This window comes from Akebia trifoliata, chromosome 10 (assembly GCF_017979445.1).
Source record: "Akebia trifoliata isolate Shusen 1 chromosome 10, ASM1797944v1, whole genome shotgun sequence".
NCBI lineage: Eukaryota > Viridiplantae > Streptophyta > Magnoliopsida > Ranunculales > Lardizabalaceae > Akebia > Akebia trifoliata.
This window is the reverse complement of record NC_141384.1, coordinates 10,649,270-10,664,976: the sequence shown is the minus strand read 5'-3', so window position 1 is coordinate 10,664,976 and position 15,707 is coordinate 10,649,270. Positions and strand designations below refer to the sequence as shown.

The 15,707-nt window shown below is 34.3% G+C and overlaps 1 protein-coding gene across 1 annotated transcript; it reads left to right on the top strand.

The window, feature by feature from the left end:
- The first annotated feature begins 1,757 nt into the window (after positions 1–1,757).
- LOC147393121 (chaperone binding / ATPase activator) lies at positions 1,758–13,440 on the top strand. Its single transcript, XM_086455656.1, has 6 exons — positions 1,758–2,255; positions 3,234–3,287; positions 4,141–4,221; positions 5,219–5,288; positions 5,367–5,455; positions 13,076–13,440. The coding sequence occupies exons 1-6, from the start codon at positions 2,097–2,099 to the stop codon at positions 13,208–13,210; spliced, it is 588 nt and encodes a 195-aa protein (XP_086311782.1). The 5' UTR covers positions 1,758–2,096; the 3' UTR covers positions 13,211–13,440.
- The last annotated feature ends 2,267 nt before the right edge of the window (positions 13,441–15,707 follow it).

Sequence of the window (15,707 nt, the reverse complement as noted above, 5' to 3'; positions counted from 1 at the left end):
TATAGAAATATTTTCTGAATTGGGCATATTGAATCCTTTTGTTTGTACTCCTAATGTTAATGATTTTGTTATAGTAGGATCTGTTAGAGAAACAGAAAAATTTGGGAAACAATTAAAGAAAACTGGTCCCTCATTCAAAGGGGCTTGGATCATGCCTATTAGTTGATCAGAAAATTTGAGGTGTCTTCTATCTCTAACATGGGCTAGAGTAGACGTATTAAGGCCTGTTCTGGTTAAAGGAACGATGGCAACTTGTATTAGGCCAAAATGAATATAGTTATATTTCTTGTTTTGAAGTTTTTCTAGCAAATTAGAGGGTAATAAAGATATATTTTCAACTTTTGTAGATATTGGTAGTGACTGCTCTATAGTGTTTATGATATAGTCATTTTTGGTTTTAGATTTATCTTTATAGATTTCTTTTGTTGGAACTTTTGGAATTGTCCAGTTTTTTATTGATTGTTCTATGTTTTCATATGATATTTCATCGCTTTGTTTGATGGATATAGATCTTATAGTCTCTGGTTGAGAGGAAGTACTACCTAAGTGTAATTTTTTCTTAAAAGGTTTCAAAATTATTTCCATTATCCCCAAACAGATTATAATGGAAATGATACTAATTTTAATAATACTCACAAATTATTAAAATTATTGTAAAAATAATAATGCATTTTATAATTATTAAATAATTAATAAATTAAACTAATTTTTAACAATATAACATAATGAAAAAGATTAAAAACATATTTCTTACCTAATTTAGTTGAAATGAGAGAGAGTAGAGATTTTTTGTCCAAATGAGAGTGAGTGAGTGGGGACGGTCACTTTGTAAAGAACGAAAACCGAAGTTCCAACCATTTTTTTTCATTAAAAATATGTGGTTGGGAGCTAAGGAGCAGGTAAGTATGAAAATTGATGGTCAAACTGTCAATTTTTATGATCCAAAGGGTATTTCTATCAATTTAAATATTGAACACTGAAAATCAGCATTCCAATCATCGATTTCTTACTTTTTTTATTTGCTAAATTTGAAAGAAATGTTATTTTTTAATAATTATTAATTAATATATTATTGTTTTAATAATTTTTCTTTGAAAAATTAAATATTTTATATCAAAATCAAAAAATAAAAGCCTAGTGGAGTCAACGTGATTGACGATTGACATTGACCATCTTGCCCTTGGCACATTGTACATTCGGGTAAACTTGAATTGGATCAAACCGACCACTACTTCGGGTTCAGTCTGGGTATGGCTAAAACCATGTCCAACCCGAAAATCTCAGGTTCGGGTTCGGTCTGGATTCAAGTATCAAAGGTCAAAATTGAATTGAAAATTTTGGGTATTTTGAGAGTTCCGGTTCGATCCGAGTTTGGGTAGAACCAAAATTTAAAGGTTTGTATTGAAATACTTTTAAATAAAATGAGATTTATAGGAGTCAAACCTTGGACGTGGCCATGCCACAACGTCTTACGAACTCACCAAATGCTACTTTGGTTTAAAATTGGTAAATATAATATAATATAATAAATCGGATCTCGGTTCGATCCTTAGAATGTGTTCGGTCTGGTCTTGGTGGGGGTAAACCCATACTCCAACCGATATTTATCGGTTTAGGTTCGGTCTTAATCCCAACGGATTCGATCCGTTTTTAGTCCGATTTTTTTATCCGGGTTTCGGGTTCCGGGTAAAATGCACATCCCTACCACCACTGCCTCACATCTAAAAGGACAAAACGAAGTTTCGAGAAGAGTCACCAGACGACCACAAGTCCCATATGCTTGGTCAAACCTTCCCTTCTTTCCGGAACTCTCTCTCCTTCTCTCTGGAAACCTCCATACTTTCCTCTCGACCAATCTCGCATCACCATTTTCCACCCCCAACAAAATCTTTCCTACTTACCTGTTCCTGAATTCTGGTCCATTCCTCTTTACAAAAATCCCTTTTGTTTTCGATTTCTGTCAGATCAAGTTTGAGTTTTGAACAAATCTAAGAGGAAAAAAAAAAAAAAATTCCTAGAAGGAGCGATTTCGAATCTCAAATCTCTCGAAGCCAAGAGAAAAGAAGGGTTCGTTCTGGTTGTGGTGTGTTTGAGGGATGGAGGGTGGTGGGGTTGCAGAGAAACAATCTTCGTACACGTATTGGGTTAGAGAAGTAACGCAAGATGCAGCTCCTCTTCCCGCACCTCGTAAGCTCCATGCTGATGACATATCAAACCAACCACAGCCTAATGCCTTGGGATCCGTCTGGAATCGGGTAACCATTTCTTTTTATCAATTTATTTATTTTTGCAATTTTAATGTGTCCATATCTTTTTTTTGGTCTCTGTAAATTAAAAATGACATTTTTTTTTTCTTTAATCATAGAAGCTCCAATGGGTTTGTGAGTGGATCTTCTGATAGGGTCAGGGATCTGTTAGGCAGATAAAACTAGTTGATTCACTTAATAGTTGATATGACAACACTGGGAATAATGCCAAACCCACTGTGGATGCATCCATAATTGTCATATGTGATTGCATATGCTACCATGGTATATGCAATTTTATGACCATTGGTCATTGTGCCATCACATATTTAAGTTGGATGGTTGTATTATATGTTAGCATTAGGTCCTAAAAATTGTGAATACGCCAAATCATTGGGTTGGATGGTTGTGTGAAACTTTTTGCGTAAAGTTGTAAAATTCTCATATAATAAGTGAATACTTCATTCACTTGTTAACAAGGGGGAAATGTATAGAATAGAGGAGCTTATGCTATAGATTATTTGGCTAAAAGGTATGCCTAAATCGTATCTGTATATATAATGAAGCCATATTGGTGTGATCTACAGGGATTTCAGAACCACAGTTTGTTTTCTCCCATGCCGTATTGAACCAAAATGAAAAGCTCCCTTGAATAGTCTTTCTCTTACTTATGCACATAGACGATAACATCGGTGTATGGTTCAAAACTGGTTGTGCACTATAAAGCTTCATATTATTAGGCTAGGCTGTACAATCTATATCCAAAAAACCTTGGGCAACTCTTGTGTTCTATATGTTGTTTAAATTCTACTAAATTCAGTGGGCTATAATGACTTTTGAGAAATGTAAGAAACCTTCTAGTAAATTCCACTATCTCAGCTGTAACGTGTATTTAGAACTTTAAAGAGCTAACTTAAGGTTCTCTAGCATGGGGGCATTTCAATTGGTATCATGATTATTACTCATAACTGTTTTTGTTTTATGTAGGCTGGGACCTGGGAGGAGAAGAACCTTAATTCATGGGCTAGTGGTAGGATAAAGGTTTGTAATTAATAATACTAGTTTAAGTCTTGATTTGTTCAAGTGTGTTGGTCAAGTTGTTTATTTGATCTTAGAGACTCACTAGTCGATTTAGGTGAAAAGTGGATTTCTTTGTTTGGCAGCTGCTTTAAACCAAATATTAATGATTGAAAATCGGTCTCTTGATTTGCTAAGGTAGTGGTGAAAATGTTAGTGTTCTTCTCATCCATTGTTACATGGCCAAAAGTATCTAGGACCATTTCTTCACTTTTGGACTCTGCAATCTGTAGTAGTTGGTTCAACTATGCCTAGAATTCTCTGTAGATCGTTGTATTTTGTAGTTTGTTTGAGTATTTAGAAAGAAATAAACAAAATAACTTCCGATGGGAAGGACTGTATTGCATGATACTATTTTGGCAGTTAAGGGTTGTTTGTTTAATGTAACTAAGTACCATGAGGCTTTTATGGGGCACTTTTTTTTTAGATTTTTTGTTTAAAGGGAACTCATTATCAGCCTTTGTTGTTTGGTAGGGGTGCTGGTATTCCTTGTAATTTTGTTTTTAATCTCTTACGAGGATATCTCGACCTACTCCCTTCTTTTTTGTTTTCTCTCTTTGTTGCTAATGGAACTCTTATAAAAAGGTGTCATTGAAGGATTAAGTTCTTGTTCAGCCTTCAGTGTTTGAACCGTATGGAAACCAGCAAATATGATTAAAGAACTATGGACTGCAGGGTCCATGTCTCAGAACTGTGCACACTGATAAAACAAAAGGGAAAAGATGTCCCCAGTTGGGACTGAGAATTTATTGAGGTGGCTCCCGATCTACTTGAATTTCCCTAGAACGTGCCTTCTAATATTGGTCTTGAATTTCAGGAGTTGCTGGCTTCTGTGGGTTCATTGGAGTTCTCTAGCGGCAAAGCAGAAATATCGGAAGTGTCCAAATGTGTAGGAGATGTAAGTTCTTTTTACAGTCAGTTGCTTTCTAAGATTTTACATCTCTTTCTCTTAAATTTATTAACCATATGTTGCTAATTTACATGTGAAACATCGCATTCATCAATTCAATGTTACTAGAATGTTGCGTATCACTTAGTTGTCTTTGGGAGTCTCTGCTCTCTAGTTAGGGGAGCATCACCTCCCATCCTCGCTTTTCATAACCACTATAAAAAAATTTAGGGAGGACCGAGGGGGTGAGAATGCCATACTTGACAATCTTGTGTGTGCTGATGTGAGATGTTGAGAAAATGATCTTTGAAAGGAAATAAAAACCACTATTGAAGTTCCAGCCTCCTAGTAATGCGTGTGATTACACAATGTTCTCCTCTCTCTCTCTCTCTCTCTCTATATATATATATATATGTATGTATATCATATTTTATTATTCTTTTGTAGTCTCTTTCCCTCTTTCCTTTTTTTTTTTTCTTGTGGGTACGTGTGTGCGTAACCTTAATGGTTCAGAGCACTGTCAACTAATAGGTGTATGGATTCAACCTTGCATGTCTTCTTTTCTAGCATCACGGAGATCGACTTTATTGGACAAAGTTTGTTCAGTTAAAGTTCCCAATGTGCTAAACATAAGTCTTGGGGTAGTTACATGGAACTTTTGTTTGAGTCTGGTTAAATTGGCATTCAACCCATGACTTCTTGATTTCAGAGCAATGACAACCAATTGATTTATGGGTTCAATCCCTTATGATTTCTTTCGTGGCATTACAAAGATCAATCTTGTTAGAAAATGTTTGTTTGAATGAAGTTCTCCATGTTCTAAATATAAATCTTGGGTAGTTGCATGGATCTAGTTCTTGTGTTACTTCGAATTACTATTTTGTTTTAGCTATTGAATGCTAAATAGCTTATTGTTAAGTAGGATAATGCTTCCTTTCTCTGCTACTCCTTGGGGGGATTATTTTGATGTTGATTGACTAATGGTGAATTCCCAAATTATGGGCAGGCATTCTTGGTAACCGTGCGAAACAAGAAACGTGTTGGCTACACATATGAATTAACATTAAAATTCAAAGGCAAGTTGTTATAGCCTTGAATGTCTTACATACTTTTATTTGTTTTAATATTAATAAAATCTTGGACAATGTATTCAGGGGAATGGTTAATCCAAGACGAGAAAAAGAAAATCAAGGGCCAATTAAATATCCCAGAGTTTTCGTTTGGTGAACTAGATGACTTGCAGGTACACATTTTATGATCTTACGCTATTTTAAGCGTTTAAGTGTCTTATTGGAATGCAAGAAAAAAGTGGAAGAAAAGGAATAAATAAATAAATCAAGAAAGAAGGAAATGCTTATAGGAAATGTACCTCTGTGATAAATGTTAATATGTTCTTATTTGTGAAAACTAATTTCGGGACTTATAAAAAAAGGAAAAAAGAAAAAAGAAAACTTAGTTTTAGGAAACTACTATAAAGGATGATGCGCTTGCTAAAAATCCTTGCTTCTTTGTTTATTTTTGAGGAGAGGTTAGAACTTAGGGTTCTGAGATACTTAACCACATACTTGTTCCATAGATATCTCTATTTTCAAAATCATGAAAAATTATACTAACTAGGAGAAGTTACTAAAATTAAACTTATATCTGTGTTTTTGCTCGTTCGTGTGTGTGTGTGTACACTAGAGTTTACCCGTGCTACGGCATGGGCATCCTCTTTGGGATTAAGGGGTTGTAAAAATGGAAAGAAAATAAATTTGGGTCATTATTAAATTTTTTTGAGGTTAAGGGGGTAAAAGATGAAAAATAATAAAGTAGTTTAAAGGAGTAAAAGATGAAATATAGTAAGGTTATAAGGGATGAAGAGAAAAGGCAATACAATGGGCCCCACAAAATGGTAGTTGGATGGGATGTTTATCCTAACTAGATGGAAGTGTCCCCCACAAAAGTGGGCACTACAGTTGTATTTTGTTATATAGATTTATTAATTATATCTATAATAAACACAATAATTGTCTTCCCCTAATGTTATCCCCCCATAAAAAACGGTTGAGATTCAATCTTGCACGCATCTTGATGAATAATTTTCACTTTATTGTCTTTTCTCCTCTACTCCCTTTTTCAGTGATACCCCTCTAGCTTTATTCCCTTTCATCTTCTCCCCCTTCTTCAATAATATCCCTCCCAACTCTATTGTCTTTACCCTTATACCCATTTTCCAATAATACCCATCCAACTTTATTGTCTTTCCTCTTTTATCCCGTAACTCCAAAGAGGATGATCGTGCCATAGGCACGGGCAAACTCTAGTATATATGCTTGAAAAAATTAATGTATAACTATGAGAAGTAGCCAACCCCAAATCTTTGGGATTTTGATGGTGTTAATTATGTATTGCAATAAGAGAAAAATAGAAAATAAAACCACTGTAGTTTGGCTTCTCTATTCTATTTATATTAATATGTAAAAAATGGAAAAAGGGATACTCCCACCTTTATTATTTGCAACATTCCTAAACTATACACATCTAATTTAGCATACTTTACCCTTGTCCTCAAGCCAGGGTATGTGTATTACCCATACTGAGCTTGGAACACAACTGGAAAAGGACCATGAGCAGCACCTTTAGTAAAGATATCGCCTGCTTGATCTTTAGAAACATATGGAGTGCACATCTTCTTGCTCATAACATCTCTAATGAAGTGACAATTCATTTTTCATATATTCTTGTGGAGGTAAAATCTCGGATGCCATCGATTCTTCGAGATTTACCCCTAACAATCGATCTTCATTGTTCTTGATGCACTCAAATGAACAAAAATCATACAAAAAAATAACCTAAGAGAAGGGAAAGAGAGAGAAGACAAGAAGCAAGATTTCTTTACGGAGTTCGTCCAAAAATCGGATTGCTTGCGTCCTAGAGCTTCGAAGGGCCATTCCAATATTCATCAAGCCATTACAAGATTTACAAACCCTAGCCTTCTCTCCTCTTTCTTTCTCCTCAGAGCCTCCTCTTCTACCTAATCGTTCCCCTTATATAGATAGAGAGACAAACCCTAAAAGAAAAGTCAAACAAGATTCTCTATAAAATATATCCTTATCTAGAAATAGATATTCTCTAGTCAATTAGGAAATTTTTTACTTTTGGATAAGATTACAATTTTAATCAAAAATCTAATCAAGGATATATCAATACTTTGAGTTACGCATTAATTATCGTGGGATCGATCATCGATATACGTCTTATTTACGCCATGTGTCCAATACCGATTTTACCCTTACAATTCTTGAGCATTATCATAACAAAAAACACGACTATCAAAATCAAATTGAATTTTTTGCTATTTTATGGAATGATTTGAATACAAAACAAACTTTTGACATATTTTTCAACAAGTCCAACTGTGTCATTATCAAGTAATCATCCACAAAGGTAGTGAAATATTTGAAATAAAAAATACTAGGAATAGGACATGAATCCCAAACATCTGAATGAATTAATGAAAAAGGGATTGGATTTTTTTTTAATCAAGACGTGACTTAAATACCGACCTGTGATACTTACCAAACTTACTAGTCTCACATTCACAGGAAGACATGAACCGAATAGGAGGAATTAATTGCTTGAGCTTCTGTGGTGATGGTTGGCTAAGCTGAAAATGCTATCGAAGATGAAATACATTGGAATGGAGAGTGTTATTGGTACTTGTCAATTGTTTTTTAAACTGATTCAAACCCTCAACCAACTGCCCTCTTTTTCTGGATCCTTAGCACATGAAGACGGATAAAAAAAAGTTATGGAGCAGATTTTGTCGACTGGCCAATAGTCATAAGGCTCATAGGAAACTTTGGTACATATAACATGGACGAAAGAGAATGAAGGATTTACATGAATATAACCTTCTCCTAGACACTAGAAGATGTGTCATTAACAAAATCAACAGATAAGTGATTAACAATTTGACATAAATACAGAAAAGCTTTTGAATTACCTATCACATGAGTGGATGCACCAGAATGCATTACCCAAGACAAGTATGGCTGAAACGAATAAATGCAGTGTGGTATGTGTTGTCTTCCAGAGAAGCAGTAGCATTAGAAGGGGTGAAAAGGTTGCTAAAATGAAAGTTATTGTGTTTGCTTCATTAACTTTCAAATACTCCTCACGAAAGATTCACTGTCATTCCTAGGTATTATTCAATCCATGATATTGGATATAAGATCATCAATCAAATTCGGAGTTTGAATCTTTTGCCTCCATTGATCAAAAAATTTTGAGGCTCAATCAATCACTGATGCGAGTTAATGTGTCTTAATTACTATTAGGATAGACTAGATTGAGTTTGAGTAGATAATTTTAAATAAATTAAAATCGAATAGAACTTGAAAGATTAAGAAAAAGCTCAAATTAGATCATATCGGATTCAACTGGATGTAGGCAGGGGCGGAGCAAGGATTTTGTTCATGTGGGGGTAACTAAGAGTAGAAATTTTTTTTTTGGGGGCAACTTAGAGAAAAAATATTTTTGTGGGGTAACTATGAGTGGAATTTTTTTTGTGGAGGTAATAGTGGCGGATTTCTTTATCCGCCGCTAATATCTGTTGCAATAGCTCATTAATCTATGAACTTTGAAAATTCTTGTGGGGGCAAGTGCCCCCACTGTAAATCCACCCGAATGTAGGAATACAATGTCCCCAGACCGAATCAAATGAGAGTCTGGTGCAGAAAATGCAGAAAAATGAAGGTTTAAAAAAAAAAATTCTCTCCCTCCTTCATAAATTTCCACAGGGGGGTTGCAAAATATAAAAAATTTAGTAGGCTATTTTTGCGTTTCAAATGGAGTTTCTGTTTGGAACGGAAGCAACTGTTTGCATCTGCTCCATTCTTGTGCATCGTTATATCTTTTTCAGATATAAATCATCAGGCCATTTTCCATGTATAACACTAGGGGGAGAAAACACCAGAATGTTATTCGACAATGTTACTCTAGTGAGCATCACCATACTCATTATTGGTAGAGGTCTGGTTGGTCCATGCAGCCTTTCCGAACTTATCCCGATTCCTGACACTTATTAGACTTGTGGTTGTGGTGACCACAATTCGTTTATAAACGGTAACACTGACCTTTACCACGAGTTACCCCTGATTCTTGACCATGTCCATGGGAATTACTAACACTAAATAATGATGTCCCATTACTAGATTGGGGGAGGAAATCATACTAGCAGTATCCATAGACAAGATCATATGGGTAGTGAACTGAGAAGGTATAACAACACGAGAAGTAAGAAAAACACTCCAAAAACTATTCTAATCATTTCTAAACTAACAAGTAGGTTTAGGTCACATCTGAGTGGCACACTATAACAAGTCTTAATCTGATCATACCATTGCTATTAATGAGACATGGTACTTCAACCAACTTGCTGTACCAATCAGGAAAAAAAGGCCAGGCTGCTATATTTCTTACATTCGACTACATTCAAATCACAACAGAGGAGGTTGTAGCAACCTTTAAACCTCCTTTCTAAGGTTTTCAGTAAACCTATAGAAGGAAAAGAAAGAAGGAAGAGAAGAAAATAGAGGATTGAAGAACAAAAGTAAGAAGGATTGTAAAAAAAAAAAAAATGGATTAGATAGGCTTTGATACCATGTGAAAAAAAAAAAAAAACAAGATGGAAGAAGTTACAGAAAGAGAGAAAACATAACCAGTGTGATTGCCCCTCTATTTTATTTATAATATGTAAAAAATAGAAAATGACACTCCTACCCTTATTACTTACACACCACTTTCCTAAAGAACACACCATTTAATTTAGCCTACCTTTTACACACATATAGGTTTTATTAAAATAGACAGTTTGTGAAGGTGGGGTTTGAACCCCGGTTGTGGTATCTACCTACACTCACAGGGAAGTTGGCACCTCTTATCATGCATATATACTGAGTGTATTATTGAGTGTCGGCTTGCTCTGGTACGTACTAATGGTCAAGTGCAAACATCAAATGTTACAGCTTCCAACAACAATTTTCCATAAATACCCTTAAATAGTACTCATAATGTCATTTAGTTAATAAAAAAAGAGTTTATTGTCATTAAGCAATAATGTTTAGGGGTAATTATTAAAAAAAATCAGATTAAAAACTATTTACCAAAAAAGTGCACATTATTTTTTTTTAAATTTACAAAAAGGACCTAAATTGGTACTTTAAGTACCGTTTTTTGATAATAAAATATAAAAAACAGGCATTTAAAGTGTCGTATTTTGTCTTTTTTATTTTGCCTACACTTCAACTACCACATATTTAATTTTAAATTTTTTTAATATTTTCGACACTACAAGCGCTGAAAATTCTCTTCTCCCTTCGACAAAACCCTCCTCCTTTATTCCTTCTCCTGGTTCGTTCTTCTTCTTCCTCCTTTTTTCAAGTGCCAAGTTAAACACTTTGCCTTTTTTTTAAATCTCTTTAAATCAGAATCCTCATTCAAGATGTTAATTGAGATCTTGGCCATGGATCTTGATGAAAAAAAGTTTGTAATTCAATGAGAACGAGATCTTGATGATTACTTGATCATCAATCTTGATCTTTATGATCAAGATTTTGGTAATAAAGATCTTGAAGGAGGAGGGTTCTGGTTTAAAGGGATTTTAAAAAGATCTAAAGTGTTAACCTCGGCACTTGAAAGAGGAAGGGAGGAGGAAGAAGGAATCAGGAAAATGAAGGAGGGTTTTGGTGAGGGGAAAGAGAATTTTCAGCACTTGAAGTGTCGGAAATATATATATATATATATATAAACGACTCACATTGCGACACACCGTTTGTCTTATATGGGCAAAAATGTTAGGAATGAGCTGATTTTTTGTGAGGATGATCTCTGTGATGAGGGGATCATCCTAGCAAAAAAATCATCCCATTCCAAAACTTCTAACCCCATCAAAATTGATTTACAAAAATTGGACTGTCTAAAATTTTTCAACTTGTAAACATGAGGCTAGAAGTTTCATAATGAACTGATTTTTGGCAAGGATGATCTTCTCACCATAGAGATCATTCTCACAAAAAATCAGCCCATTCCAAACATTTTTGCCCATATAAGACAAAACGGTGTGTCGTAATGTGGGGTATATGGAACCCGACCCATATATATATATATATATATATATATAATTAAATTAAATTTGCGGTAGTTGAAGGGCCAGCAAAATAAAAAAGACAAATTGCGGCATTGTAAATGTCGGTTTTTTATATATTTTATTATTAAAAAACGGCACTTAAAGTGTTGATTTGGGTTTCTTTTTTTAAATTCATTTTTTTTTTTCACATTTTTGATAAATAGGTTTTTAATCTTTTTTTTATTTTCATTTTTATATAATTACCCCTAATGTTTATTGTAAATTTCCCAAAGTTTCAAGTTATTTATAAAAGATGTCACTATACAACGACTCATGTTCTGGCAACAAAGGATACAATATGCTTGCTTTTTAGGGGCTTTTATTGGAAAAAAAAAAAAAACAAGGCAATTTTTATAGGAGATGCCAATGTCCAAATTAAGCATTGGATATCAACAATCTCCAAAACCATGCTTTTTTTTTCTTTTCCGAAGGTACCTTAAAAAGTAATTTAATTTTGCCTTTTAGTTGTTAAATGCATGGGATTTGAGCAATGACATATTTCATATTTAACTTTTTGAGGCTTTGTAACATTTATAATTCGGCAATTGCACAATGACAATAAAACCCTTTTCACCACAAAAAAGACACAATTTGCTTTATAGAGAGATTTATGAAAAAATCGTGATTTTGGAGGTTGCTAACATCCAATGCTTGGCTTATTTGTTGGCATCATTGTTGTCATATGTGATTGTGTGTGCTATTTTTGATCATTAAATTGCATACACCATCTTGATACAAGTGAATAGTGATTTTGAATTATCATCTTATACTGTAATATGCGATTGCATATATGGTTTTCGACGGCATACTGCTCCATTTGTCATAGATTTGACTATTGGAGCATTAAATTAAATTAAATTAATTTATCTTTTTTTATAGATACCCTGTTCCCACCTCCCTATTCTTACATAATTCCAAGTTATTTATTTCGCTCCTTTCCCATAATACCCTCTTTAGATCTTATTTTCACTATTAGTTTTTTTTTACCCTTTCAATATTGAGTTTATGCATTCTGACATACTTATTAATCATGCAAATATATAAAAAAAAAGATTAAAAACTATTTACTCTAAAGTTGTAGTAATTACTAATTTTTTTAATATATAAAAAATGAAAAATATTTTTTTTTGTGATACGTGATCGCATATGCTGGTGTGAGATTGATGGTATACGTGCACAAGATATGCTTGATCACACACACCAGCATATGCCACTTGAAAACATTGGTTAGCATCACTTAATATGTAGTACTGTCACTGATGCTTCCTTAAAAGTGTTTCTACCATAGTTCTTTTTTATACCACGCATTACATTGCTCCTACTTCAAGCAATCATGGTGCAAAACAATCACTCCTTTTCGGACATATTACTTGAACAAAAGCTTGATTAAATTTTCAACATTTGTGGAATTATTATGTTCATAGCTGATATTAAGGTAGTGGTGGGAACTGGTACAGTGCTCGTATCGGCAAAAAAGATAAAAGGGTTGGTCTTTTAGTGAGCTTTTGTTATTCCTAATTTTTTTTTGTTTGTCTGAATGTGAATTTACAATCAATGGGCATGTATGAGGTGCACATCAGGGTTGATCTTGTACTAGAGTCTCATTTGTTTGTATATGAATATTTTTTTTCTTAATCTGATGTTCACAATTAATTTCATCACTTAGTTACCAACTCAGCCTTCACTTGGCAGATTGAAGTCAAGCTTAGTGAAGAGAAGGATCTTGTGCAGCAAGATAAGCTGGCAATTGGCCAGGATCTGAGACTGTTTTTGCAACCGGTCCGTGAAAAATTGCTTCAATTTGAACATGAGCTCAAAGATCAGTAGAACAGATTGGTTTTTATATGATGTGACTTCGTTGAACTACGTTCTTCATGTTTTGAGTCTTGGTTTTCTTAAATTGTTTGATCATTGGATGTTGTAGTTTAACAATTACGATTCTGTGTAACAGTCAGCCCGTGTCGTGGAGGCTAAACTGATTATTTTCGTTCTAGATAATCGGATATGCTGTATTGATCCGAACAGTAAACATAAAACCTAGCATTTAACTTAGACTAGTGGTGAGTTTCAAACACCAACTTCACTATAATATAGATCAAGAAATAGCAACTATACTTGATGGATTTTTGGGAAGAAATCCAAAAACATTTTCAAGGGTTCTATTTTGTTTCAGTGATAAATTTCCCCTCGGGCAATGGAAAGTTGGGGTAGTGAGAGTTGATACAAAATTGATAATCCAAGGTTTTTGATAATTGTGTTTGGTGTCAGCATTAATATGGAGTCCGGACTATGAACCATATAGTATTTGTCATACAGACTCTACATGTAGAGTGGCGTGGTTGATATATCTGTCAATGGATCTCTTTCGACCCACAATTTGAGCCATTTTGATCTGATGACTATGGGTCTGGATCAAGGATTTGAGTTCCAATAAAAGTTCAATTGATCCAATAACTTATCGATCGGTTTTTGATCATCCTTCTTTTGATTTCAAAGGGATTTGATATGATAATTTGTTTGAAATATATAAAGTTGTGTATTTTTATATTTTATTTAGATATATGATATACTAATCATGCCCGTGTGTAACGGTCATGTATTCTGACATCTAGAGTTTATGTGTAGCTCGTCCTGGAGTCATTTGGGTGTATCCATGTAATATTATGTAAGATTCACTATGAAGTCATGTCAGTCCCGTGACAGGGCATATCTATTAGTTTAGTGGTATTTCTGTAATCAGGTAGTATGATCGGTCTTCACTTTTGATGTTTTCTTCTAAAAATTTAGGAAATGAATATTATACACCTTGTAGGAAGGGTGTCTAGTGCTTCTTAATCTCCGGTTTACACCCACGTTGATTGAAGCTCTCAAGTTAAGTTATATGGAGTTTTGTGTGTCATAGGGTTATCTATTGCTTGTAACACATTGTTTTTGTAACGTGTTACACCGTGTAATCTCAATATTATATCAATAAAGTTGCCTCCAGATTTTGCCTCGTATTGTCCCGTTATCTTGTTTGCTTGTTACGTTTGTGGTGTACGATCATTTTTACAGACTTGCTTGTGGATTAACACTTCCTTGTGCCGCACGACCTCGTTTCGAAAGAACACGGCCGAGACAGTTGGTATTAGAGCTCAGTTATTAGAGCACATTTGATAACTATACCACGTTGGTTTAGGTTCACGTTGGTTTCATCCCCAAGCTCTTCCCCTAGTTTCCATTTAGTTCAGGCGAATAATGGTAAGAGGAGATAAAAGTATTGTGGACCAACCTGTTCCCAACACACCACCACTTACAAACAAGAAACATATTGAGGTACTCGAAAATAAGATGGCCATGCTATTTGGTCTCGTTGATGATATTGCGCAATTAGATGGTTAGCAGAACACGCTGGAAGAAGAATTCGCGACCCTCAAATTTATAGTAGTTGATCTTGAGAAAGATACCTGAAAGTGCCCTCGATCTGCGGGGTGTGCGGATCCGCTTTTGATTTTTGAGGTTTGGGAGTCGTCACCTAGTTATTACGGTCTGGGAACTGATCATTGACTCTAAAAGGCAAATAACATTAATCTACGAAAGAAAATATGGGTCTGGGGATCACGTTATGGGGTTGGAAGGTGTTAGGCACCAACCCCGCCCGGCAAACACCGGTCTCTACTTTTTTCAAATAAAACTACATTGTTAAAATACCTAAATAAATAAATAAAATAAGAATGAAAAATACATAGATGATCACAACGATAATTCCCTCAGAGCTGGCGGAGAGATTCCTTACTTTGTGATTCCTTGCTTCGTTTCCATTATTAGATCCGTTTCGAATTTTCAAGATGAAGTATCTTCTCCTTCGATCTAAGTGTTTCTTAATTTTTAATGGATTTCTAGGTGTTTTTGAAGGGTTTCTAGGTGTTTTTTGAGCAAAAGTTGGAGTTTGGTGTTAGGTAAGGAGTTAGGACTTCAAAATTAAGGTTTGGGGAAGGTTAGAGAGACTTTTTGACCTACTTTTTCCAGGGTTTATTTTTTCATACGAGAGTAGGGTGTGGAGACCCCTATGTATAGATTTTTTTTAAGAACTTTTTATATAGAGTTAGAGTTAGATTATGTTTCTTTTATATAGTTTTGGAGTTTAATTAGAATTCTATTAGGGTCAAGGTTTGATTTTGGTCTTATTAGATTGATTAGGGTTTTGACTTAAGTCTCATTTGATTGACAAAATTTAGGATTTTGATTTAAGTCTTACTTAAAAAAAATTTAATTTTAATTAGGACTTCACTTTACATTAATTAATATTTTAATTATTAATTTTAAAAATTTTAATTATTAAAAT